We start from the raw sequence: 27,113 nt of genomic DNA, 5'->3' as shown, positions 1-27,113 counted from the left end.
TTCACGCCAAATTCTATTTTTTTCTACATGTTTGTTCAACTTAGTGTCGTCCTGTTCCGGACAGCACGTGTCAGCGCCATTTTGTTTTGACCTGCACATGTTGCCTACGGAGCAGAACGACACTCTGTCGGACTATTAGGGTTTTTTTTGCTAACTATTTGTAGGTTAGGGTAGGTTGGAACGATTTAATTGTCGTTCCAACAAACATTTTTGTTTTTTTTTCGTGTTTTTGCTGGTACACTTGATCGTGTGGGCCGCCCATATCGGCGGCATACAAAGGCCGAGTGTACAATTATACAGTGACATAGGTTTTTTTTAATTAGAAATTAGTTTAGGTAGTTATTTTTATACGGCTACGCACCTGTGCTGTGGGCCGCCCATTATATTTTGGCGGCGTACGGAGGAGGTGTGTTATAATCGCACGTATTTTAGGTTAGAGTAGTTAGTGTTGGGAAACTTATTTTTAGTTATAGGAAATTAGTGTTAAGTTAGTATTAGGATAGCATAGATTAGATATAATTACATGTATTATTGGTGTTATTTTACATAGCACCACACAACAGTAGCCTACAAACACATGTAAAAACTGTGTTGTGTTCTTTATTTACACCACCCCTTTTGCATACAAAAACTGTGTTGTGTTCTTTATTTACACCACCCCTTTTGCATACAAAAACTGTGTTGTGTTCTTTATTTACACCACCTGTGTTGCCTTCTTTATTTTTCCTGTGATAACCATGCCTTGTATTAATTTAAGGGAAGCAACAGAGGAGGAACTCTGTTCCCTTCCAGGTATAGGGGAAGTCTATGCAGGGAAGATAATAGAAATCAGGGGGAGGGAAGAATTAACATTGTCTTCCCTAAAGGAATTAAGAATTAGTAAAGACACTTGGCTAGATTGGATATGCCAGGGAAGGATTACAGGTATGAACCTGAGGCCAACCTCACCACCCCATTCACCCAGTTCCTTGAGAGGGTCCCATTCCCCTGGGAAAAATTTAGAAAGTCGCCTGGATAAACAGGACGATGCAATGAGGGACATGAACCTCAAGTTTACAGAGTTATGGGGAAAATTAGATAAATTTATGGTAGACAGGGGGACAGCGGAACTCTTGAAGGAGGAGTCCGCTGTTACCAGGTCAATTGTGGGATCGCCAGATTTTGATTGACAGATCAGTTCGACCAATCGCGTGACGCGTTACAAATAACTTCGGCGACACATGAAACCGCCGCCATTTTGCCCGTCACTGTCGGACTTTTCTGAAGTGTCACAACAATGGTGAAAAGATGCTGCTGGGGTACCTGTAACACGGACAGCAGGTTCCCCGACCGTCTGGAAGGTGGGGTGACATTTATACCCTTTCCTAAACCCGGCAGGAGTTTGGAAAAATGCAAAGAATGGATAAGACTGTGTGGCAGACCACAATCACAACTGAACGAAGAAATCTTGCGTGAGCGTAGTAAAGCCAAACACCTGTTTGTCTGTTCTAAGGTAATATTGATATTTCAATGTCATATCCTCTTTATATAAATGATAATGTAGTAACTACTTTAGATGACTGCCATGCTCACAGAAATAGGTCGTATGTAGCGTATGCGTACATGTGTGTGTGTGTGTGTGGGGGGGGGGGGGGGGGGGGGGGCTGGATGTACGATACCATACGAATTGTAAAGTATTTCTACCGAGTGTTTGAACATGTTTAGCACAGTGCATGTTTCTATAAGAAAAAATCAGCCACAGGGACATGCGTACGCTTGAATCACAAGGACATGTCTAGTCCTTATATACAGCATAGGTAATTCTGACTATTTTTTAATATTAGCTGTTGTTTACATTTTATGACTGTATATATATCCTATTTAAAGATTTATTTTAAAGGCTAAAGCAGTTCAGCTCTATGATTTAATAACAACTAACTCTGGCATGAATTCATTTCAATAACAGAAATATTTGTCAGACAAACCGGCACTTGTCCAATCTATAGATCTATCAAAATGAATTACTTTTAGATGGATATGACACCTGAGACAGCATACATGTATTTAAAAAAACAACAACCAGTAAATGAAATAAAATCCCTCTCTGCATGCACCTTACACATATAGTACCATAAAAATATAACTATTTATTATAATATATTATACTATTTTAATAAAATGACTTTTACCTGTGCCTTTACTGGGAATCAAATTTTGTATTTTTTTTTTCATTTACAGTATCTTCATTTTCTTATTGTAGCATTTTGTTGATGGGAAGCCATCCGATTTGTATCCAAATCCAAGGTCTGCACTTCCCTATGACAGGATAACACCAAGCAGAAAGAGACCAATGCCAAGACCTGATTTGACAAAAAGTACCAAACGAAAAATTCTGGATATCGTGGACGAAAATGATAAGTTAGTAATGTTGATTATTTCTATTTAAAAAAAAAATTAAAACACATACATTTATAAACATAGTTATTTCTACATTCTTTTGTATCAAAACAATTATACAGATCAGGCCTTAATTGAAAAATTGTTTGTTTTGTTTTTTTTTCAAACCTGAGCTATGTTTTTTTCAATGGGTAGGTAAAAAAAAAATTTGTATATGGTTCAGGGCCCACATGAGGCATTTTGGCAGGTAGTGTTAAAACACAATATTTGGATTTCACCTTAGTCTGGGTGGGAAAATGGAACAAACCTGGCACATCCTCAAATGAACCTAGCTGTTAGTTAATAGGACATGGTACATATATAACAAAATCAAAATATTGACACTTCCACACACTTTGGAGACACTCTGGACAAGGTGATTCATTTTAATATGTTGCTATGAATTCAACACAATATGTAACTCCAAATAAAAACAAATACTTGTATTTAATATCTTTATTTTGATTACAGCATCGAAATGGAGAGCATTGTGGTGCCATCTGAAGTGCAATTAGACATGCAGAAAGATGACAATTTGCTTATGAAAGGTAACTGTTTACAATACCCCATATTTTACTTTGCAAAATAGGGTTTGAAATGGTCAACATAAAAATGGGTCAGTTTTTCCACCAGAGTTTTCATGGTTTCCTTATGTGGAAGGATTCTGTCAATGTTGAAGTCCTGTTTTGTGTAAGTTACAAAGTCACAAAATTGGGCACCTGTGACCAAAAGCTGCCCTTGCACTTGGAACCAGTGCATATGCATATTAGATAATTCATATTTCCCTCCATTTTTTTCTAAGAAGAATTTGTTGCTGTTGGTGCATGCATCTTCAATTGTCATGTCTCTCACAGAATATGGGCACTTGATTTCAACTAATCCAGTAACCATTTTGTCACAGACAATTGCATCTGGGGTAGCTCCTATAAAGGGTAGCTTGGGGTTTATCACAAGGCCAATATCATGGATATGGTTGCCACTTTGTTTGATGTACATTTGTTTGGCTATTAGTTCATTTGCCTTTCCATAAGATGTTGGAGCTGATGTAAAACTTCGCTCCTGAAAAGTGCTCATGAAAGCATCATTTATAATTTTTTTTCGAAGCATTATCCTACCAAAGTTTGATGCAGTGATTCTTTTCTTTCTCTCTGTGAACCACAGTTGTGTATCTGACTGAGAGCGAGTTGACTTTTCAATATCCTGTGCCTCTGTTTGGGTTAATGATACATCCCCCCATTCTGGTGTTGGTGCTGGTACATCAATACAGCTGGGTAGCTCCTTAGGAAATGCTATATCTCCACATTTGTCAGAATTTACCTCCCTTGGTTGAGTGACAGGTTGTATAAGGGGAGCCTGAAATTATAAGGGAAGTCTGCCTGATATTATACAAACTAAAATTAATGTGATCATCACAACACAAATATGTTAAATTGAATAATGAATTAATAATATTATGGATGATACAAGTATTTCATTGAAATAAGAGAAGATACACTGTAATTAAATCAATAATTTAAAGAAAATACTTTTAATTTTTGTTGTTTGATGTATATCATCCTCTCTTATCTTTGATTGAACAGTTGTTATCTGTGTAATATTTGCTATATGTACATAGCAAAAATTGCTATTAGTTTGTGTTTGTATTTTAAACAGATATTTCCTATTTTTCAGAAACACAACCTTTAGACCTACTGGCTCTGGCTGCTGAAAACAGAAGATTAGACCAGGAGCATGCCAAACTTATATCAAACAACGCACGTTTAAGTGAAGGTTATTCCAAAATGATACTTCAATATGAACAGTTATGTCGAAAGACAACTTCCCATGAGGTACAGGGGGATTCCAAGGCCATGTTCAGCTGTAATAATTTGAAACCATCAGATTACCAGTACTACACCGGATTTTCCAGTGACAGATTTCACAATTTGGTCAAGTTTTTTATCCCATCAGAAGAAGAGCCATTTACATTTACAAAAACAGTGAGTGGAACAAAAAATATTTCTTTGGAAGACCAGCTTCTTCTTGTGCTGATGAAGTTACGACAAAATTTTGATTTTGTACATTTAAGTAACCTATTCATGTTTTCTTCTCAGGCTTGCAGCACAATATTTTCCAATTGGATTAATTACATGTTTTTCAAACTTGGTTCACTTGTGATTTGGCCCAAAAGAGTGGAGATAGTGAGGAATATGCCATCGAAGTACAAAGAGGATTTCCCTGACACGATTGTTATCATCGATGGAACAGAACTCAAAATTCAAAAACCAAGTGCATTAAATCGACAGAGTCAGTGCTACTCGGACTATAAATCCTGTACTACCTTGAAAGCTCTAGTTGGTGTTGATCCCAGAGGATCGGTTATCTTTGCCTCAATGCTTTTTTCTGGATCTATTTCGGATAAAGTTTTAACCAAAGAAAGTGGTTTTCTTAACCTTCTGACAGACCTCATTGAGCAACAGAAAATAAACAGAGGGGATGGTATCATGGCTGACAAGGGTTTCCTTATTGAGGATGAACTGAAGGAACTTGGACTCAAGTTAAATATTCCACCATTTGCTTCAAGTGGAGCACAGATGAAGCCAGGGGATGTTTCAAAAACTATAAAAATTGCAAAACACAGAGTTCATGTGGAAAGAGCTATTGCACGTATCAAGCAATTTAAAATTTTGTCTGACAAAATAAGCCTATCTTTATTTGGCTGTATAAACCAAGTTTGGTTAGTTTGTAGTTTGTTGACAAACTTCATGCCATATTTAATACAAGACTGATCTTTTTTGTATTGTGCCTTGTACATGTTCCATTGATACCTCTTTTAGTATACAGTCTAAGATATTTCATGTATTTTATGTTATGCATGGGATATATTGGTTTGGTTTATTTTATTTTACCTAATACAACCAGGGTCATTTAAGAATGAGCTGGAGTACCCAGAGGAAAACGACCGACCTTCCATCCTAAGGTCACTTCCAGGCAGTTGCCACAGGGTTTCGAACTTGCAACCCAGAGGTGAAGGGCCAGTGATAAAATGTTATGATCAGGACACCTTAACCACTTGGCTTCCACGGCCCATTATGCATGTGAAAGATATTTGGTATGATGTTTAAAATCCCTAGAAAATCAAGTGTTTAACCTTATAAATAATAGTTATAAAACAATTACATTTGAATATCATGCAGCATACATACATGATAGCTTAGAGCTGAACCGATGAACTGGGGGCCTAATGGGGTATTAACTGTACTTGTGTCACTTCCATTTTCCACCAAGTATGAAATGGGGCTGTTGCTGAGACTCTTTAAATGAGCAATATCGGATGTCGTCAGGGGCATTTTCCTGCAATGTTAATATATGTGATAAATGATATTTAGGTTGAATTCTCTCAACTGTATATTCACATGTTAAACTTCTGCAGTTTAATTGATGAAATTGAAATATGTAAATGAATGTATAAACAACAAAATTAACCAATTTGTCAATCAAAACCTCAAAGGAAGTTCCACTACACTCTGTGTGTTACAAATAAATTAAACGATATATTGAATGGTGCGACTCATCCTACCAAAGGAATATGTATCTCAAAGAGTATCATACTATGTATACCTATTGTCAACAAAAGAGGCAATAACTGGTTTCCTTTTCCGATTCATATTGAGTGGTCTGGATATGACCATCTGCGACACAGGCTCTGGCTTTATTTTATGTCCTCTCGGTTTATCCCACTGCTGTGGTAAACTCGTTGATGAAGGCTGAGAGGGAACTTCTTTCAATCCAGCGATTTTCCACTCCTCAATTATAACTATCACAGCAAGAATGTGTGCACACTGTCCAGATATTCTGTAAATTTTGGTTTTCAATTATTGATCTCTTGCAAACATATCGATGGCAATTGCAGTTGATTGTATTAATATTGACTTTTAAATACATTCCGGTATATACAATAAGGACTGCAAATAAAGAAGGTAAGATCTAAACAAAGATTTAAATGCTGTTATAAAAATGTACAGTAATTAAATTAGTTTTAAAAAAAAAACCAAGATTGATCAGATAAATCGATTTGTAATTTGAATCAAATTTTTATTTTAAAATGTCCTTTAATTCATGATCAGTGCCATAATTATTGAGTTACTGAAGTATGTCCACACATATATATATATACATACCCATTGTTTAATGTTTAAAAATCTGTTTAACAGCTGCATGCATGTTAATATCAGGAACATCAAAATCCGTAAAAAAATCAACTGCTGGAAATGAAAATTTTACTTGTAGAAAATGTAATGTTGTTTCTGATAGGTAAAAGGAATAATCTTGGTTGTGTAGATGGACTGGACTGGGATGATCAGGATTAATTACCAGGTAGCTCAGTCATTAGTGTGTCTGGTAATTATAAGAGTACCGGCTGTCCCAGGTTTGAATCCTTTTTTCATTTGATATCTAATTAGGCTGTCGTAGGATGTTAAAAACCTGATAGCCATACATATTGTAGTCGCTATCATGATATGTGTAATGTAGCCTATTTAGGGCCTATACATCGGTACAATATGTTTTGACATATTCCATCATTGCTTTTAAATCATTTCATTTTAAACGATATGCATGCACCATTGCAACACGAATTTAATTTTATGATTAAAAAAGAAATATTTTGTGCAAGGACCCCATAACTTGTTTTAACAGCTTTGGCTTCCATTGGATATTGTAGTGAAAATCCAGGGAGAGCGAGCTGTTTTCTCAACAATATTTTGAAACTTTTGTTCTACTTTGATAGATCTACTGATAGGCCTAATTTGGTTACATTGTTACAGTACTAGTCATCACATCAACTCTACTGTCAATAAGGCAAACAGAACATTCCCTTCTGGAATCAATTTATCTGCTTTGTTGATATCGATCTGTGATATATATTAATATGCTATGTGTACTAAACTGTAGGCCTAATTATTCTGAATTTTAATGTCTGTATTCATGTTGTTTTCACAATTTTTAATTAAAATGATTTTTTCTTAATTTACACTTAATATTGTTCTATTTTCACTGGATCAGAATGGGAGATGCAGTGCCATTTCTATTGCATTTGTGACTCCACTAACGTCATGCATATTTCTTTTTGCCTTTCGTATTCATTCAACGTAACCTTGCACACATAGGCTAACATGTTAGGCCTAATTGATCACACACTGTACATGCACTCAAACAAAATACAAAAAGAAATAAAAACAAACAAACAACAAACAAATCAGAACATCTTAACTAGTTTATTATTCCTACCCAGCTTTACAGCTGCAATGCGCATCTGTGATCTTCCGTTGATCGAGGTCTATATTGATGACAGTTGAGTGAGGGTCCTCCGACTTCCTCTGGCTGCGGTAAACCCGGGCCGATATACACGCATTTCTGCTGCTTTCGCCGCTAATTGTTACACATTTGATGTAGCTACCTCTTGCAAAAGAAATGGCCTTTTGTTTCTGTCGCAAGGTAGGAGTATAAGGCAGGTATGCCGCAGAAACGTCGTCGGGTATGTCGCCGAAAGCGGTCTTGCCCGCCATATTTGTTTACGTTTGATGACGGGCCTTTCCTACTTGACAACCGTCGTTAAGGTGGGCGTGGTTAACTTTGATCTGGCGATCCCACAATTCCTGGTAAGGTGGTACAACCGGGAACAATTCAGCTAACCACCCCTAGTGGGGCGCAGTACATCCATGACCAGGTACCACTAGACCCCCAGCCCTTAGAACCCACAGTTCCTGACTTTCCGCCAGTATGGGGGGAACCCACCCAACAACGGGAGGCACCAGGGGGGTTGGTCATGTCGGGGACCCTTCCGCAAGGTAACCCTTATCTGGACAGCATCATAAATGTACTACCTAGGGATGGTCGATACATAAGGGATCAAGTTACCTCATACCCTCCCCAATCTAAAGCCAATACATGGGGGATACAGATATCGCCTCAACAACAAGAAATTAAAACATCTTGGGGTTTTCCAGAACCTCAGAACAACATGAACAGTTCTGTGGATCAGCCACCGGTATCTATGGGCATTACCAGATCCTATGTTGGGGACAATCTACCATGTCAAGGTTATGGATTTCAACCAGGTCCCCAGGTAACAAGCAGGCACCCAGTATCTGCTGGAGTCCAGACATTTGCTGACTTAGACCCTTTATGTTCCAGGGACCTGGGTGGTTATGGTGGTAACATTACTACCAATCTACCACCAAATGATTATGGGGGGTCTACACCCATACCACTCCCACAGATACATGACTTGCCCACAGCACCTGTATGTAGGCCCAATGTAGAAACTCCCTTATTAGGGTACATAGATGGCCTCACTATACCAAACCGTGTTAAACCGGATAACTCGGGGGATAGTAAACCTCCTCCCAATATGGGTACGGAGACCCACGTGGGGAATACAGCTGTTAAGTATACCCGTAGAGGTTCGGTAGACAGACAGTCAATATACCATAGGGACCCAGGAGGGGGGAGGCACACATATGATAGGCATAATCGGGACGACCACGGTTCTCGGCGCGGCTCAACCGATCGAGGGGCCGTTGACAATAGGCGTGCCCGCAATCCGCATCGTGCCCGAGTGGAAAACCGCCGTGCCGACTCATCGGACAGTGAACCATCTGACTTAGATTTCTCGAGTCAGGAGGAGCCTAATGTGGAGTCATCCAGTGACAACTTCAACCGACATCGGAGAGATGGACACCGCCACCACCGACATCGCAGTAAAAGCCCGCAGCGCCACAAGATGCCAACATTTACTGGTAAGGATAGATGGGAACCCTTCATCCTAAAATTTGACCGCATAGTAGCCGACAACGCATGGTCAGAGCGTAAGACAGTTAACCGGTTCTTTGATTGTCTAAGCGGGGACGCGCTAGAATATGCAGATAAACTACCCAGCGCGCTCTCCTTTCATCGGCTAAAAAAGAAGATGAAGGAGAGGTTTAGTGACAAGGATGTACCTGTAGTAGCTAGGCGCGAGCTCCAGTATGCCAAGCAGGAAGAAACGGAGACCCTTGCTGAGTACGCTCAGCGTATCCAAACGCTTACCAATGATGGGTATGCTTACGCTGATGAGACCACCCAAGATCAAATCGCGACAGAATCCTTCTTAAAGGGATGCCGGGAGAAGGTGGCGGCTCAAAAAGCAATGGAAAAGAATCCCAAGACGGTTCATAAGGCCCTTAAATATATAAAGGCCTCGGTAGCGAACCAGCGCGCGTTATTTGGCACACGCTCATCACATTTTCCGAGTAGACAGGTGGAGTTCGCTGAAGGCACCAAACCCGGGGACGGTGAGACACAGCAGGAGATTATTAAAATGCTACGCGATGAGGTAAATGATCTCAAACGGTCGCTTACGCGTGGTGGGACAGCTAACTCACCGTACTACCAGCCTCGGCCCCCACCTCCATACCATAACCAGGGTGGAGGTGAGGTGGCATCTCCGTATTACCCGCCGGCGGGGGATCCACGTTGGTATCCTCCGTATCGTGAAGGGAATCGAAATCCCGACCGAAGACCTCGATCTCCCGGGTACGACAGTTCCCCGCGGCGCTTCCAACGGTCAACGGATAATGACGGCCGTCAATTTCTGCCTAGGGACCGGGATCGTTCCCCTACTGCTGACCGGAAGACGTGGGACCGAGGACGTAACTCTACACCACCAGGATGGAGTAATGGTAGGAGCCAGGGCAACACGGAAGACAGCCGCGTCCCAGTAAACAATTTCATGTCCCCAGACCGCCAGAAAAGCTTTCCTAGTCGGTCCTGCTCTCCGTCGCCATCAAACAATGGGTTCCGGGATCCAGCCCCCCATAGGGAAATAAAGTTGGTGGTCTCTGAAGGCAGCAGCCTCACTATACCAGTAACTTTGAATGGAACGTCCATAAGAGCAGTCGTAGATACAGCCGCCACCATGACGTTAGTCCGGAGAGGATTGTTGGACCACCTGAACGGGCCGTTAATACTTGGAAAGCGCGTACAGCTCCGAGGGTTCACCGGCAACGTGGAGAATGTGTGGGAAATAAAAGATCTACTCATCGGCGTGGGAGACATAGTAACCCCCTGGACGGTATGTGAAGCACCGATTACCGACGACATGTTGCTGGGGGTAGACTTCTTAGCCAAAAATAACTGCGTTCTGGATATGAACTCCGGGAGGCTCCTGATGGCAGATCAGATAATTCCCCTCACCCCGTATAGGGAGAACAAGCAGAATACCACTAAGGTGTCGGCGACTCAGACCACCACTATCCCTCCAAACTCCATAGGATTTTGTGATGTCAGCTGGAACGAGACCACCCGGCAGCCGGTCATGGTCCAGCCCAACTCCAGTGCAGTGGGGCCATTATTTGGCAACACATCGGTATCCTCTGGGGTGGATCATGCCATTATGAAGGTGGTCAGTGACTTCAAAATTGCAAGGGGGAAGAACGTCATGAGAATAGAGACAGTGGAGCCCCATATGCCCCTTCCTGTCAGGGAACCACACACTGAGCCGCCAGGAGAAGCCCATTCCAACAGAGACGTGTCATGGAAGACCCAGAATGATCCGAACCCAGGAAGTGGATCAGAGCTTCTTAAAAACATGTCTGTAGTACCCATACGCGAGAACGCGCTGAAGGGCCGCTATCTGCAGTGTCGTGGGATTTCGCGCCAACAGAACCAGGGTCCGCTGAGTATGTCTGTCAAACCATGGAAGATTGACCCCGGGGGTACCTACTCATGCAGTCTAGGGGAAGAATGGGGACCCTATATCACTCTCCTATACAGGGAGACAAAAACTCCCCATAAGTTGGACATTAAGGTCCATTGGGAAGGGGCTGATACAGGACTAGGGGCCAAGTATTGTCACCACGATCGCTTAAAGCTCTACGCGGGGGATACATTTCCCATATGGCTACGTCGCCTAAGACACAACCTCCTACCGGGGGCCGCGTACGATGATCCCTCGCGGACGGAAGTACCCTCGGACGAGGAGGACATAGACCCGTGTAACGCGAGTTCAGGGGAGGACAGTGACGCTCCGACGGCGAGTCGTGGGGGGGCACACCCCGGAAGCGGTAGTAACACACCGCCAAGTGTGGTGTCCCCGAACAAACCATCAACAGGCCCCGGGGTCTCGAACCGCCCGAATACCGTTGGCTCTCCCGATAGCACTTTGAGGGGGGACCAGAATAAACCAGTAACGCGTACGGTGAGACAAACCAGACAACCCCGTAGATTTGACAACTACTTCCTACCCTAGGTTATACTACGGGAGGGGGGAAGGTAAGTTAGGCAAGCGAATACAGGTGGTGTGTGTAGGCACAAATGCAGGTGGTGTATAGGAGTATATAGATAGGAAATGCTACTATTCCGATCCATACAATGCAACTCTCAGTCAATTCCGTTGCAGGACTATAAATGGACATCCTGGAATTGCACCACCGGGAAGATGGGCTCGAGGACCTCCTTAAGGAGGTCCAAGGGTTATTAGAACCCGAAGCCCCATGGCCATCGACCCCCAAAGGGCCGGTGGGTCGGACTTCTCCCTCAGGGACTCCACCGTCCACAGGGACGGAGGAGTCCAAAACGTATGCAAATCCGACTCCTCAATTGGAGTCAGAGACTTCCTCGCCCCAGGGCCCGTCAGTGCTCCCCTGGCAGAGCCGGAGAAGACGGACCTTGAGGGCGACAACATTCCCCCTGAAATGTCCGGGGGGGATGTCCCTTCACCAATCCAGGGCCCCACTAAAACACCAAACCCGATATCCACCTTGCCACCGCTTTATAGGAGCTGGAGGTGACGGTGGAGCCCCTAAATATCCAAAATAGAGAAATGCCTCCTAGGGTTCCAAATTATTTGTAGAACCTCAAGGGGGCAAGTCTTAAAAGTCTATGTAACCAGTAATGTGCACCGCGCGCGGGGTTCCAGTGGAACCTCAGCAGGCAGCATCCCCATTGATATTTATATACTTGATGAAATATCGGAATTCTCTAATTCTCGGAAGGAGGGTTTAGAGTTCAAGGCACTCTGGTGCTGATGGAACTTAAAGTCCCTCAAGGGGGGCGTGCAGTCACACAGAGATCTCTCCTCAATTTGTGGGTCCGAGAGCCTCTGAGGGTGTGCACGCTGCCACAACACCAACAGATTGATAAGGTGTGAGGTTCTATACCTCCAGCACAAGTTCTCAAGGTCACCGCAGGCTCCCCCCTTGAGTATTCAGGTGGAGAGGGAGGAATCTGTGGAGACAGGTATATAGCTTACCTGAGAGACCCTCCCCTGAGAACTAATACATATAATTAGAATTCGATCAGGTCATCAGGTAGCCATTGGTCACAGAGACCACACCTCATCTTAAGAGAGGGGGTGAGGAATGGAGTACACTTCTAGTATAAGTAGTTTTTTATCAAGAGTGCTCTCCAATAAAAGGGGGGAGGGAATGGAGTGACTACACTCCTAGTATTTTTATCCTATGAAACTATCAGTTTTGGTTTAATTGGTCAAAATACATCTAATGTATATAGGATCAGTTATGGCTTAAGTGTTGCCCATAGAACCGTCGGGTACTGGGACCTATCACTTAGTAGTGGAACCCTCATCCGAGTGGGGCTGGGACTTAACAAGCAACTTAAAGCCTTTCCTCACATAGGGGAATGTAAATATTGTACATATATCAGTTGCACAAATAGTTATTCTTCATCTCAGCAGGTATAATTTCATGAAGTAAGTTGCATTAACCCTCAATAAAATCCCTCCACATAAAACAGTAAATGGTTGTTCAAGGAACCCCTGGGTTTTCTCAGGCTGGGGCCTTCGGAACAACCCCAACTCCCTTAAGTTTGGGTATTTAAATATATACTCAGAGTTAAATGTTAGTTAGGAAGTCTGAGGATAAAAACCCTCTGACCGTCGTCTAACACAGCAGTTATATACATAGCTGCTATTAGTAAAACAAAAATAGAATTTCAGAAATTAGGATCTCGGCTATTCTGAAAGAATCTCCCATGTGAGTAACGGTTCCAAAGTGCACCGTTTCCAGTCATGGGAGTTAGACAACAGACATAGGATTAGATCTAGCTTAAGGAGGCCCACACCCTCGTCGTCCCTCGGAAGATCATCAACCCTAGAATCTGGAGCCCTCCATGCCATTGGATCCATAAATGCTAGGACACCCACCAATTCTTCCCAGGGAGTGTACAGAGTCCAGGAGGGGGCCTTCATAAAACAGGGAGGAGTGTAGTGAAAATCGGGGGAGTTATCTCCCTTGGTTGGAGCTCATTCCGCACGTGAGCTAGTATAAAATCCCGCGGGGTGTCAGAGAGCGCTCTCTTTGATCCTGAACCCTGCAATGCACACATACAGCCACTAAACGTGAGTACTCGTCACTGTATTGTATGGGTTTTGGGATACGGGAGCATTCATTAGTCTTCTAGAGAAGGCTGGTGAGAACCCTACACCAGTTTTCTCTACAATGTCACTCCCGATTTTATTACATTTGCACCAGATTCTTAGCGACACCAAACGGTGTCGGATAATTCCACGTTTTCATATATATATATATATAGTAGCGCGCTCTGGCCCTACACCAGACATGGTGTCAGGGCCAGAGGAAACTCGGGCTAGAGGGAAAACAAATGTAATTTTGTTGGATCCTATTTATTTCAAATTATGCATGAATCCATATGTGTGCATGTTATATATGAATTAACAAAAGTACAAAGTAAAGTAGCAAAAGAACAAACAAACTGTTAAGTAAACTATTTTGACATGGCAATATAGACAATATACATTCCCTTTATATTTTCAGATTATTCAATCTAGATCTGGTCTTCATTATCTGTATCTGTATTATATTAGTATGACGTAGATTCCCCAGTTGTGCTGTAATTTGACAGATTATGATTATAGTAGACATTAGTCTTAGTTTCCACAGACTCTCCATCATCTTTTGGAAAACCAATGGTTTGATCGCAGGGATCAATTGAATTTAAAGATAAAAAGTAAATTGAAGTGATGTACCTTTACCAGGAATGCTCATCCTGTTATAGCTGATTCAGTCTCCCCATGATCTTAGATTTAAGATTTCAGCTAGCTGTCTCATTTAATTTAAGTACTGATCTTGGAGAATCAATAATTATATTGATGGTATTGGCTCTTTGGAACATGATGGTTTGATGATGTTCGAGACACATTGTAATAAAGCCAACAGCTTTTCCATGGAGGGTTGGTTACTTTTTGGACATATACATTGTTTTTTATCTCCCAATTCATGACCTTATAAGGACTGTGTTTATTTGCATTGATCAGTGGAATACCTTTATCCCCTCTTCTTTTTGAGTTTGCACCTTTCCATCTGATCCAGTAAATTGACAGGACCAGACAGCTCCCAAACAGCTGTTCTGTGCAGCATATTGCCAAGCAGTCTTGTATGGGAGAAATTTGGTAATTTGGGTAATTATATGTGTGGCTGGGCCTAGCTAGCTTCCTGTGTTTTTCCAGAGACATCAGCCCAGGTACTCCAGTATGTTATCATCTAATGATAGTTTCAGTTTAAATGACTCCTACTTAAAAGGTACTTAAATAGTGTTGACTTGGCCCTTATGAGGAATTGTTATATTATCCTGTATAATTTTACCTGAACCTATATATATATACATAGCTGCTTGTCAATTTCTATAAACCAAGTTGTCATTGATTCTCATTTCTGTATCATTAATTTACATGGTATCTATTTGCTATATTTTTTTTTTCCTTTTTTAATTTTGTTGCAGTATAAATATGCAGACATTGCCAAAAGAGATGTACTTAATGTATTTCAACAATTCAAAGACCTTCGACCGGCATACGATTCCTACAGTAAGTTCAGACCTTGGTTATTTACATGTTATATACAGTATTCTCCTGTGACATGGCTGCAGCACAGCAACAGAACTTTCCTCTTAAATGTCACCTGGTACCAGAAAATTGAATTGTTTCAATGAAAACGTTCAGACCAAAAAATCAAACTGAGTTTATTATGTATGTAATCAGATAATAATATTTGTGTATGTTGTTAGATCAATAGATCATATCTCTAGAATGTCCAAAATAACATCCATCTACATGACTCTAATTAGGATATATTGTCATATCTTTAAATTTACATTTTGCTTCTTACCTAAGAAAAGAAAACCAGTAATTACCTGTATTATGATTTTATGACATAAATTTGAGAATGATGGACAGAGATGTTAGTAACTAGATATATTTTATAACTATATCTTATTTCATATTTTGCAGTTTTCAATGATGGGTCCAAAAAGGAGCTCCTGAATTTGGATGGAACTATTCCCGTATCATACAGAAGTATGTACCGTACCGGATCTGACACAAATATGCAAACACTTTGTCAAATTGTCCTCTTTGGCTTTCACTATTTATATCTACTCCTTGTTGCTTGACATAACAAACAAACAAAGCTTTAGTTACTTGTTTACCACGTGACAGCAAAGGATGTTGAGTTAAATGTATGTTTTTAAAAAGTACAAAGGCATAGCAGAAAATACATAGATATAGAATAGGCATTACCAGAAGTATATGTTTAATGTATACATGTATGTACATCCACGTGCACAGTATAACTAAATTCTGGAAAGTTATTGTTGTGCATAAATTTGTATTTTTCCTACAATGTATAACATACTGTAGTAGAGTTGTTTACTGTTTACAGATGTTACATACAACATCCCAGTATGTATCTGGATCCTTGACACACATCCCTACAATCCTCCAATGGTCTTCGTCAAACCTACAAGCAGCATGCAGATCAAACAGGGCCGGAATGTGGACGCCAACGGCAAAGTAGATCTGCCCTACCTCCGTGACTGGAGATATGTAAGGATCAATACAATAAACAACACAGTGTTCCACCCCAGATAAGGAGTAATCATAGTGTTCCACCCCAGATAAGGAGTAATCATAGTGTTCCACCCCAGATAAGGAGTGATCACATGCACAGTGTACCACCCCAGATAAGGCCTGATCACTGTGGATCACTGTGTTCCACCCCAGATAAGGAGTGATCACTGTGTTCCACCCCAGATAAGGAGTGATCATAGTGTTCCACCCCAGATAAGGAGTGATCACATGCACAGTGTACCACCCCAGATAAGGACTGATCACCGTGTTCCACCCCAAATAAGGACTGATCACTGTGTCCCACCCCAGATAAGGCCTGATCACTGTGTTCCACCCCAGATAAGGAGTGATCACATTGTCCCACCCCAGATAAGGACTGATCACTGTGTTCCACCCCAGATAAGTAGTGATCACATTGTCCCACCCCAGATAAGGAGTGATCACATTGTCCCACCCCAGATAAGGACTGATCACTGTGTTCCACCCCATATAAGGAGTGATCACTGTGTTCCCACCCCAGATAAGGAGTGATCACTGTGTTCCACCCCAGATAAGGAGTGATCACTGTGTTCCAACCCAGATAAGGAGTGATCGCAGTGTTCCAACCCAGATAAGGAGTGATCACAGTGTTCCACCCCAGATAAGGAGTGATCACTGTGTTCCACCCCAGATAAGGAGTGATCACTGTGTTCCCACCCCAGATAAGGAGTGATCACAGTGTTCCCACCCCAGATAAGGAGTGATCACAGTGTCCCACCCCAGATAAGGAGTGATCACAGTGTTCCACCCAAGAAAGGCGTACTGAGTAACCATCTACCTTTATATCACCTTCATGTTTAGTAATATATACATGGTGGACATGTGCATTTTTTAGCTTCGTTTGAAGTTTCCTTGGGATAATATAGAAGCAAGGCATCATTTGCTATAAAGTAGTTTGATAAAAGCCTGTCATTATAATCAATCATTAATCTTTTTTTAACAGCCACAATCGGACCTGCTTGGGTTGATACAGATACTTGTAATAGTGTTCAGTGACGATCCACCGGTATTCTCCCGGGCTCAGGCCCAAAGACCGAACCCGTACCCCCAGGCACAGTCGTCCAACCTGCCGTACCCATCACAAGGTATATACAGTGTTGTTCAAATGTTACTTTGTGTCTTATGGTAATCTTGAAGCTTTAATAACCATCAAGTGAAACATTTTTGCTGTACAGTTGGAACTGGTCATGAACATGGCAAGTGAAGTTGTTGTTGTTGTCTTCGTCATCGTTGCCGCCGTCGTCGTCTTCTTTTCTTTAGGGATTGCATTTTCCATATACGAATAAACAAATTTCAAAAGCATTGTAAACATTGAACGCTGCAGATCATTCAAAATAAACTTATTTTGCACTATATATGACTAAAATAGCATCACAGGCTCAAAACAAGTTGAAAATCGTTAACTTCTCACTTAATTTAATCTTTTGGTTGAGTACGTTGCCATCTTATTTGCCGGTGTGCCGGTGCTTCCAAACAGGCAGGAATTTAAGCCGATCAGCACGTGCCAAAATATATTCGTGACACAATCAAGTAATTTTGCCCCCTTCCTGCCTTGCCACCGGCATGTCAGAATCAAGTTCGCCCTATAAGTAATTAAGGTCTATGGGAGGGAACTCAATCTGTTGCAAAGTAATGTTTGTGAGGTAATGATAACAGTAAAATACTGTAATAGGATTACCTAATCATCTGCTCTTCATTTTTTGTTTACTTAAATAGAGGATATTCATTGTTTGTTGGTGAATAACATAATGTGAAATGGAAACTTGGAGATTTTCCACTCCTACTAATGAATATTCTAATTCAGTTTATCTCACCTTTACCGATGCCAATTTAAATCTGCCGCTCTGTCTGTTTGCTTGCCATATTATTATTTCTCCACTGAATAATATAGTTTTAAATATGGGAGACAAGTTTGGAAGACAGTTATTAACACAGTCAATAAATACAACCTTTTATACTCCAGCAATTTAATGCAAATATTCTAGGATCAAAGGATTATGATTTTTACCACTGAAGAATTACATTGTGCATTTATACAAGAATATTGAAAATGTTTGCATAATTTTATATAACATCACCAGCAACACAACTGTCACAATATGGCGAAGTGATATGACTGTGGTTGTGAATAGTGTAGGCCGAGCTATTGAAGTCGTTTGCTGTAGACACAGAAGATGAATTGAAACAAATCTTGACTGCAAAGAACAAGATCTGTTATATTCAATGACTGTCTCTGTCAGGAAATAACATTTTGTGCTTGTTATGCTTCCTAACTCAAGACTGACATTAATCCTGACAAGACAAATATACGTTTGACATCTGAAGACTGGTTTGTTGTCCATACAAGTTGAATTTTACTGTCCCATTACATAATTACATTACATTACTGGATTCTCAGAGAACATTCTTAGTAGAAGAAAATTTCGCTGTAGAGACTGAGTTTCACGATTTATGAGCAGCTGGGATGAGGGAAGATTAAATTATTATATGGGGTTGATCATGATTTGTTGATGACAGTATATGAGAGATCGCGTGATTCAAATTGATCTTAATTTTGTCGTAGTTATTTAGATTGCTTACGTTCTTGTTTTCCTGACAGTGCTTACGTTCTTGTTTTCCTGACAGTGACAGTGATTGAATATATGCCATTATTTGTCAGAACGTTGGAGACAGCAGATCAAAGGTTTTTAACAATATTGTGTAATGTAAAATAAAAGGCTAAATAAGGGGAGATAAATCTTTTGTTTTGATATTTCAAAAAAAAAGGTAGTTCCGGGGCGAAACTTTCACTCCAAATACTGTTTGAAATGTGTGAAAATATCAAAATTGTTATTTTCACTCGACTGATATTTTCACGATAACAGCTTATATTTCATTACAAAATAAATGTAGTAACTATGTATTACATCAGGATGCATGTATTTTTATTCCCTTTGCTCTGTTTAAAAATAAATCATTGTATTTGCATGCTACCATTTCTATTTTACCTTGTCTCAAAATGACCTTGGCTCTTTACAGGACGATAAAGTAAACAAGCCATTTACATTTCCTGACTATTGTTTGTTGTAGTAGATGGTAATTTCTTAATTAATAACTTCAGGAGGCTTCCAGATGCCGACCCCCGGTGGAGGTACATCTAATCCTCCAGCATACACCCCTTATCCCTCAGGGGGATACAACCAGCCAGGGAGTGGGTCCAACTTCAATTATGGTGGAAATTTTCAACAGCAACCACAAGGATTCCAAGGATACCCACCAAGTACTGGAGGTTATCCTCAAAGTGGCCAGCAGCAGTATCCGTCGCAGACGCCATACCCAGCCTATCCATCTCAATCGCAGTACCCTACATCCACAGCCAGCACAGGTAATGCTGTTATAGTTTATTGTAAAACATTATTTTCAATTCAATCATCTTGTGAAAATGAATTTGGACATCTATGACCCTCTATAGAGACCTATATGTACCAGTGTTATGGAGTTTATCTTTGTTTCACAATGAAATTTTTGGCTTGTGTGTAGACATGAGGTATTATTTACACGTCTGCAAACTTACGGCCTTGAATAAGATATCTGTGACCTTTGTAGTTAGACACCTTTGACTTTATGACCCGACTTAGACGTTTGTGACCTTGTATATCAACGTCTCTGACCTTATGACCCTGACTAAGACATTTATGGCCATGTTTATGAAAGTCTGTGACCTTGAGTTTCTACCTTTGTGACCTTGTCATCATATATTGGTAATTACTTGTAACAACAGTGACAAGTTCTGGCCCGAGTGGACCTGGGAATACCAACACAGTGACGGAGGAACACCTACGGATGTCATTACTGTCTGCTGTCGAGGATAAAATGAAACGGAGACTTAGGGAAATATTTGAGCAAGCACAGGTAGGTGTCTATTTAATTCTACACGGACATCACCTCTATAACACCATTGGGTGTTCTCTCACATGTTCTAAGAGTTTGTTACTTATTGTCAGTAAATTGTTGTATTCAGCTGTATGAGTACCATCAGCCAATCTCTGTAGTGTAATCAAGCTTAGTAGGAGTGATAAAACTGAAACAACTTTATATTATGATTGTTAAAAGTTATTCTGTAATATACCAAACCTTTGTGTTTCTATGCTATGAAATCCAATTAACTTAATGGTCGTGATTTTCTGTGTCTGACAGAAGGTAGGTTCACTTGTTTCCTAAATCTTGCAGGCTGAAATGAATGTACTGCACAAAACACAGACAGATCTTCTTCAAGGGAGGGAAAAATTGGACAAAATGATGAAGGATCTTGATACAGAAAAGGTATGTATTCTGATTGTTATAGGATCAGATGAACCTAGTCTTGCTAGAGTTAGTATTTTGACTGTTGAATTGAAAAATTAAAACAATTTATATTGCCTCTTAGTATTTTCATTCCTATTTGTATAGTATTTGTGCTCAATTCACTCATGGCCCCTTTCAGATTGTATAAGTCAGTAGAACCTCCCTTAGATTGTATAAGTCAGTAGACACCTCCCTTAGATTGTATAAGTCAGTAGACACCTCCCTTAGATTGTATAAGTCAGTAGACACCTCCCTTAGATTGTATAAGTCAGTAGACACCTCCCTTAGATTGTATAAGTCAGTAGACACCTCCCTTAGATTGTATAAGTCAGTAGACACCTCCCTTAGATTGTATAAGTCAGTAGACACCTCCCTTAGATTGTATAAGTCAGTAGACACCTCCCTTAGATTGTATAAGTCAGTAGACACCTCCCATAGATTGTATAAGTCAGTAGACACCTCCCTTAGATTGTATAAGTCAGTATAGACACCTCCCTTAGATTGTATAAGTCAGTAGACACCTCCCTTAGATTGTATAAGTCAGTAGACACCTCCCTTAGATTGTATAAGTCAGTAGACACCTCCCATAGATTGTATAAGTCAGTAGACACCTCCCTTAGATTGTATAAGTCAGTAGACACCTCCCTTAGATTGTATAAGTCAGTAGACACCTCCCTTAGATTGTATAAGTCAGTAGACACCTCCCTTAGATTGTATAAGTCAGTAGACACCTCCCTTAGATTGTATAAGTCAGTAGACACCTCCCTTAGATTGTGTAAGTCAGTAGACACCTCCCTTAGATTGTATAAGTCAGTAGACACCTCCCTTAGACTGTATAAGTCGGTAGACACCTCCCTTAGATTGTATAAGTCAGTAGAACACCTCCCTTAGATTGTATAAGTCAGTAGAACCTCCCTTAGATTGTATAAGTCAGTAGACACCTCCCTTAGACTGTATAAGTCGGTAGACACCTCCCTTAGATTGTATAAGTCAGTAGACACCTCCCTTAGATTGTATAAGTCAGTAGAACCTCCCTTAGATTGTATAAGTCAGTAGACACCTCCCTTAGACTGTATAAGTCTGTAGACACCTCCCTTAGATTGTATAAGTCTACAGACACCTCCCTTAGATTGTATAAGTCAGTAGACACCTCCCATAGATTGTATAAGTCAGTAGACACCTCCCTTAGATTGTATAAGTCAGTAGACACCTCCCTTAGATTGTATAAGTCAGTAGACACCTCCCTTAGATTGTATAAGTCAGTAGACACCTCCCTTAGATTGTATAAGTCAGTAGACACCTCCCTTAGATTGTATAAGTCAGTAGAACCTCCCTTAGATTGTATAAGTCAGTAGACACCTCCCTTAGATTGTATAAGTCAGTAGACACCTCCCTTAGATTGTATAAGTTAGTAGACACCTCCCTTAGATTGAATAATTCAGTAGACAACCTTCTTCCTGGGAGGTTATAATTGATATTTTGTGAAAAAAACTGATTAATTGATATTCTATGAAAATATTGGTTATCATTGATATTCTATGAAAATATTGGTTATCATTGCTATTTTTTAGAATGACATTGAGAGCAACATCCAAATGTTGAAGGAGAAGGATCGTGAGGTGAAGGACGCCTTGGAGAAGATGGGTAAACAGGATTCAATGAACATCGACGATGCAGTGGTCACCACAATGCCACTGTATAAACAGTCAGTTCCTTCTTCTCTTTTCTAATTAATTGATTCATCAACAGAAAAAGTTTTGTTTTCCATATTTTTAAAATTTTATTCGCAAAATATAATATGACATGTATCACGTGAAATCACACAAAAAGAGAGGGCGATAAAAAAAATGATCTACTACAAATATGCCTGGAAACTGGTGTGTGATTTTCAGTCAGGACTTAACCAGATTGTAATACCACTGTTTCATTATTGTTTTCGTGGAGAGAGAGAATTTTCTGTCATTTCTCCAAAATTACAATTCTTTGATAAAGCTGGCAAATACAATGTGATCGCTGAATCACAGGACCCTTGTTCTGGAAAATTATACAAACATTGAAAAGGATGACTTTTAAGAGTACAATATGGAATAACCATTTTGATCCTATCAGTTTTCAGTTTGTATACAATTCACTGTTAATACAGTATGTAATAATTTATATATATATAAATATTCCCCAGCTGGTCTGTGTTTAGTGATCAGGTAAACAAATGTGATTAACTAGGCCAGTATTATATATCTCTTCCCCTTCTACAGGCTAGTGAACTCGTTTGCTGAGGAACAAGCCATTGAAGATGCTCTGTTTTACCTGGGAGATGCACTACGCAAAGATGTCATTGATATTGATGTCTTCCTCAAGGTGAGAGATACATTTCTTAACAACAACTTACTTATCAGTCCTTATGTTAAAAAAACAAGTCAAGAATTTGTTTATGTTTGTCAAATTTTTAAAGGAGAGTTATAAATATATCTCTGATTGTCATTAAAATTTCATCATGATGTGGTTGTGCTTTCTCACAAAGCACCGCATTTTTGTTTCACAGTTCTTCATGTTTCATCACTGTAATTATGATTTTATTGAAAAAAACCAACAAAAAGCAGAAAATGAAAGTATGGATTTCAGCAAATAATTTGTATCTTTATCATTGCAGCAAGTACGAGAGCTCTCCAGAAAACAGTTCATGTTGCGAGCTTTAATCATAAAATGTCGTGACAAAGCAGGATTGCCTCCCTTGGCCTGATGAATACAGTCTTTATATCAATAACTTTGACATTACCACTGTGATTCACAGGGTGAATAAATTTACTCAAAAATCTTTTTTTTGAAAGTTGCATTGTGGAAATTCATATTTCGGACAGTATCAAAAAAGTAATTATAAAATAAATTTTGAATCCTAATTTATAAACAAGTTTAAAAAATTATACAGTATATCCTTACGGTGGAACTGGACTGGGCTGAACACTGGTTTCCAGATAGTTCAAATGGTAAGAGAGACCATTTAGAGTTTGGAGGTCCCAGGTTCGAGTCCGGTTTGGTCATTGCATTTTCCTTTCCTGTTACATCCTCATAAATACACTTTTCTGATAAACAAGATGGAAGAGCTTCAGTGTTGCTAGCAAACTTTTGTACTGCTGTTCCAGTCGAAGGACATTTGTAGCAAGATGACATGAATATTTCTTGTCAGTATTAGTTATTAATATTTTAGCTATAGCATCATAGATATTTATGATACAGAGAACTCAAATTTGTGGAAATTCTTAAGTGAATGAACAGTGTCATGTTCATTCTTTTCCTTCTGTTAAATATGGATTCATTTTTTGCCATGCACAAGAAAAAAGTTTACAAAACAGCATTGACATCTGATTGTATAGTAATAATACTATTAGGGATTTTGAAAAGTAGTCCAGGTATATTTATACGAGGAATTTTAATTGTACTTGTGTTCATTATAAATGGGATTCGTTTTGGTAGTAATTCATGTTTGTTTTTACAAACATTTCCTAATGCCATAGTATTTTTAGGGAATGATGGCAAAAATGAGAATTAATATCATAAACATTATCTTAATCTTATTTTAATGCAGTTTTCCCTTATTTAATATAGTACATTGTATACTGTATTCTTTACGACACGTGAGACTATGACAGACATAGAAAGTTACATATTTCATTTATATCATTCATCTAAACAGAAAGTTAATAATTCCAGTGAAATGTTTTCCTTTGTGAATTTTGAGAATTGAAGTTTTCCAGATTGTCACTGAATTGAGACATTGATAATGTTTGTCAGTATGCACTGTACATTCTCCATCAGGAATAGAATCATCATTTTAGTCTGGTCAGGTCTACACAGGATATGGCTAATTTATCTCCCTTGTTTTTAATGTCGTCCGTCTATAGGGTCAGCCAGGAAGTAGATGTGACATTTTTTAACAATATTTTGCACTCAGTAACAGAAATGCTTGTTAGGAAAACCTCTTTTTCACCGGATAATTTACTTTCTATGACAAAGCCATGTAGAAAAATACTCTTTGATGAAAATAATTAGAGATTCAACTCTCAGGATTCAGAGCTTCATTAGAAAACAAGTTTGTTACCCCTGCCAATGGAATTCACTTATAGCTTTCACATAGGATATGGAAAATGTTTAACTCAAATAATTTGAATTGATGTTGACCTTAGGTCGAGACAAATGTATGGAAGTTGTATGTCTGTGACATGTACAGAAAGCTTAGTAAGGTGTGAATTGTGTAGTGGAACAGGGTCTGAAATCGTCCACAGAGCTTACATTCAAGAGACACGTAGTTTGACCATCACTGTGACATACACAATATAACAGTTTTGAAAAAATTAACCTGTCTAATTTGACACCCAGTGGGATACAGCATCTTGATCAAATGAACGTGTCAAATACAGCATTCTGTAAAAAATAAATATTGATAAGATTAACTGTTGGAAGACTTGTGTAGTTCTTTAAGGATTACTTACCAAGTTTAAATAGACAGGATATCAGATTACTTAGTGGTCAGATAAGACAGTCTGGTTCAGATTAGGCAGGTTTCATTGTGTACAGGGTTATCATTGTTTTCCCAGTAACATGGTACCCATGAAGCATTAACTGTAGGGTCTTACATAATTGTCTGATATATTTGTTTGATTTTGTTTTTAATTTACAGTAACCCTTTATCAGTATACAGTAGTTTTACTGCAGCTTGTCTTGTCTGTGTTTTATTATTTTGAGGGAAAATACAGAAGATGTTGAAAAGATGTTAATATGTATTGTGTTGTTATTGCAGGGTACACAGCAGCTAACATTTCAAACACGAGGTATAGATTATACTTGTTTACGTTGGGGGGGGGGGGGGGGGGGGCTGAAGTGGCTGTCATTGGTCTAATGGGGTTGCAACATATTGTTTTTTGTCAATAAAATTTCCTCGTGAAAAAATTACTTGTAAGGGTAATAATATTATCACAAATAAAAAAAAAAAGGGACATAAAAGTTTCTGAATCTTCTTACCTATATTTAGATCAATATTTAAATGTTATATCATAAATGTTTTATCATGAAAAATGAGATATGGATTTTTTTAATTTTTTTTTTTATTTTGGAGTATTTTTCACAATTTGAAAAAAAGTTACAATGATTTAGTTACACACAAAGAAAATCACTAATTTTCTACACAACTCTGGTTCTGACCGTTTGTATAGTATCTAGCCAAAAAACTGTTTTATATCAGCTAGAACAATTTTAAGTCACATTGGAACTTAGAAATTAATTGAAAATACTTGAAACTTAAGTCATGAAATGTGGATACCAGTTATATTTCATGATTTTGCTGGAATTTGAAGTTGAAAAATAGCTAAACTTGTTTTGTTTTTGTCCTAAGTGATGGTGACAATTACGGTATGTAAGGATATGTAAATTTCATGTTGTGTAATTTCCTATATTATTGCACTGTAGTAAACCTTGGTAATCTGATCACTTTGGACACGTTTGGTAATTTGATTAAAAGCAGTATATATTTAATTTCACGAAGGAAATAAATTTCGAATTACAAGGATGTGCTTCTGTACAAGAAAATAATTTGGACATCGGAGAGACACCTTTCATGACATTCTAACCTAGACAGGCCTTTATTCAACAAGAATTACAAATACTTTTGGAGAAAAGGTGTTTTTGTTTAGTTCCATGACTAACAAATATAAATTTTAAACAGAGATGTCTATGTGGTACACCTGTCGGAATAGCCTGGTGAACTTGTTCACACTGAACTAGCTTCAGTAACATTTCTGTAGCTTTTTAAATCATGCAAATTAACGATTATTTTTAATATTGATTGAATGTTGAATGGGTATGTATGAATTGTATTATTACGCTTATAAAACAATATTAAAAGAAAGTTGTGTTTGTTTTCTTTTAGCCCGCCTTTATCATTAGAGTATGATGTAAAGTGTGTATAGCCATTTACAGTTTTGGACATTTTATCAACATATATGTGATAATTAATGACCATGGATAGTGGAAAACAAAGTATTGAAACGTTCCAGTCCCTCCACATCGATTAAGATTTCTCTTTTACGTTCTGTCTCGCCCACCCAGTTTTTTTCCAGTCAACAGCACAACCATTCTTCAGTAAGAGTTCCTAGTTGTTCCATTTTATAATCAGATTTTATATACCACTCACTATTGTAAAGCCAACTAAGGCAGCGATTGCCATGGTAGTCCTTTTTCATATCTTTACTTCTTCGTCTTCAAAAAAGTGACGGGCAAGATGGCAAGAAGATTGAAACATATTTGGATATTATCTTTTTAGTTCCCATCCAAAAAAGAAGTTTGGGCCACTATTGGTGAGAAAAAAACATGAGAGCATTTTCCCTTTATCATGCGTCTGGTCATCTGATAGCCTTGTCTGTGATGTCTCCAGGAACCACTC

General features: G+C 39.2%; 2 protein-coding genes across 3 annotated transcripts in view; both read left to right on the top strand.

Annotated features, from left to right (window-relative positions):
- LOC117327683 (tumor susceptibility gene 101 protein-like) overlaps window positions 1–26,579 on the top strand; it is a 28,081-nt gene extending 1,502 nt beyond the window's left edge. Inside the window, exons 2-11 of the mRNA XM_033884785.1 lie at window positions 15,193–15,277; window positions 15,701–15,766; window positions 16,131–16,294; window positions 17,301–17,442; window positions 19,458–19,721; window positions 20,118–20,248; window positions 20,567–20,659; window positions 22,252–22,385; window positions 22,936–23,038; window positions 23,331–26,579. Coding sequence (XP_033740676.1) covers window positions 15,193–15,277; window positions 15,701–15,766; window positions 16,131–16,294; window positions 17,301–17,442; window positions 19,458–19,721; window positions 20,118–20,248; window positions 20,567–20,659; window positions 22,252–22,385; window positions 22,936–23,038; window positions 23,331–23,420 — 1,272 coding nt within the window. The 3' untranslated portion in view covers window positions 23,421–26,579. The remainder of the gene's footprint in view (window positions 1–15,192; window positions 15,278–15,700; window positions 15,767–16,130; window positions 16,295–17,300; window positions 17,443–19,457; window positions 19,722–20,117; window positions 20,249–20,566; window positions 20,660–22,251; window positions 22,386–22,935; window positions 23,039–23,330) is intronic.
- On the top strand, window positions 1,153–7,422 carry LOC117327682. 2 transcript variants are annotated; one of them, XM_033884783.1, is made up of 4 exons: window positions 1,153–1,492; window positions 2,240–2,397; window positions 2,887–2,963; window positions 4,087–7,422. In XM_033884783.1, exons 1-4 carry the CDS (start codon window positions 1,277–1,279, stop codon window positions 5,181–5,183), a joined length of 1,548 nt encoding a protein of 515 aa, XP_033740674.1. In that variant the 5' UTR covers window positions 1,153–1,276; the 3' UTR covers window positions 5,184–7,422. The 2 variants fall into 2 exon arrangements, with proteins under 2 accessions (XP_033740674.1, XP_033740675.1); XM_033884784.1 differs by having other exon boundaries at window positions 1,385–1,492; window positions 2,218–2,397.
- Window positions 26,580–27,113: the final 534 nt, after the last annotated feature.

Source organism: Pecten maximus, chromosome 5, assembly GCF_902652985.1.
Source record: "Pecten maximus chromosome 5, xPecMax1.1, whole genome shotgun sequence".
In the NCBI taxonomy this organism is placed as follows: domain Eukaryota; kingdom Metazoa; phylum Mollusca; class Bivalvia; order Pectinida; family Pectinidae; genus Pecten; species Pecten maximus.
Note: the sequence above shows the minus strand (reverse complement) of the source record. Positions and strands in the feature narration are given on the sequence as shown.

What these genes read in the sequence shown, in the direction of transcription:
- LOC117327682 (XM_033884783.1), top strand. Translation starts at nt 1,277, where the DNA reads ATGGTGAAAAGATGCTGCTGGGGTACCTGTAACACGGACAGCAGGTTC. An exon ending in ACCTGTTTGTCTGTTCTAAG is followed by an intron (nt 1,493 to 2,239) that starts GTAATATTGATA and finishes TTCTTATTGTAG; the next exon opens with CATTTTGTTGATGGGAAGCC. An exon ending in TGACAATTTGCTTATGAAAG is followed by an intron (nt 2,964 to 4,086) that starts GTAACTGTTTAC and finishes CCTATTTTTCAG; the next exon opens with AAACACAACCTTTAGACCTA.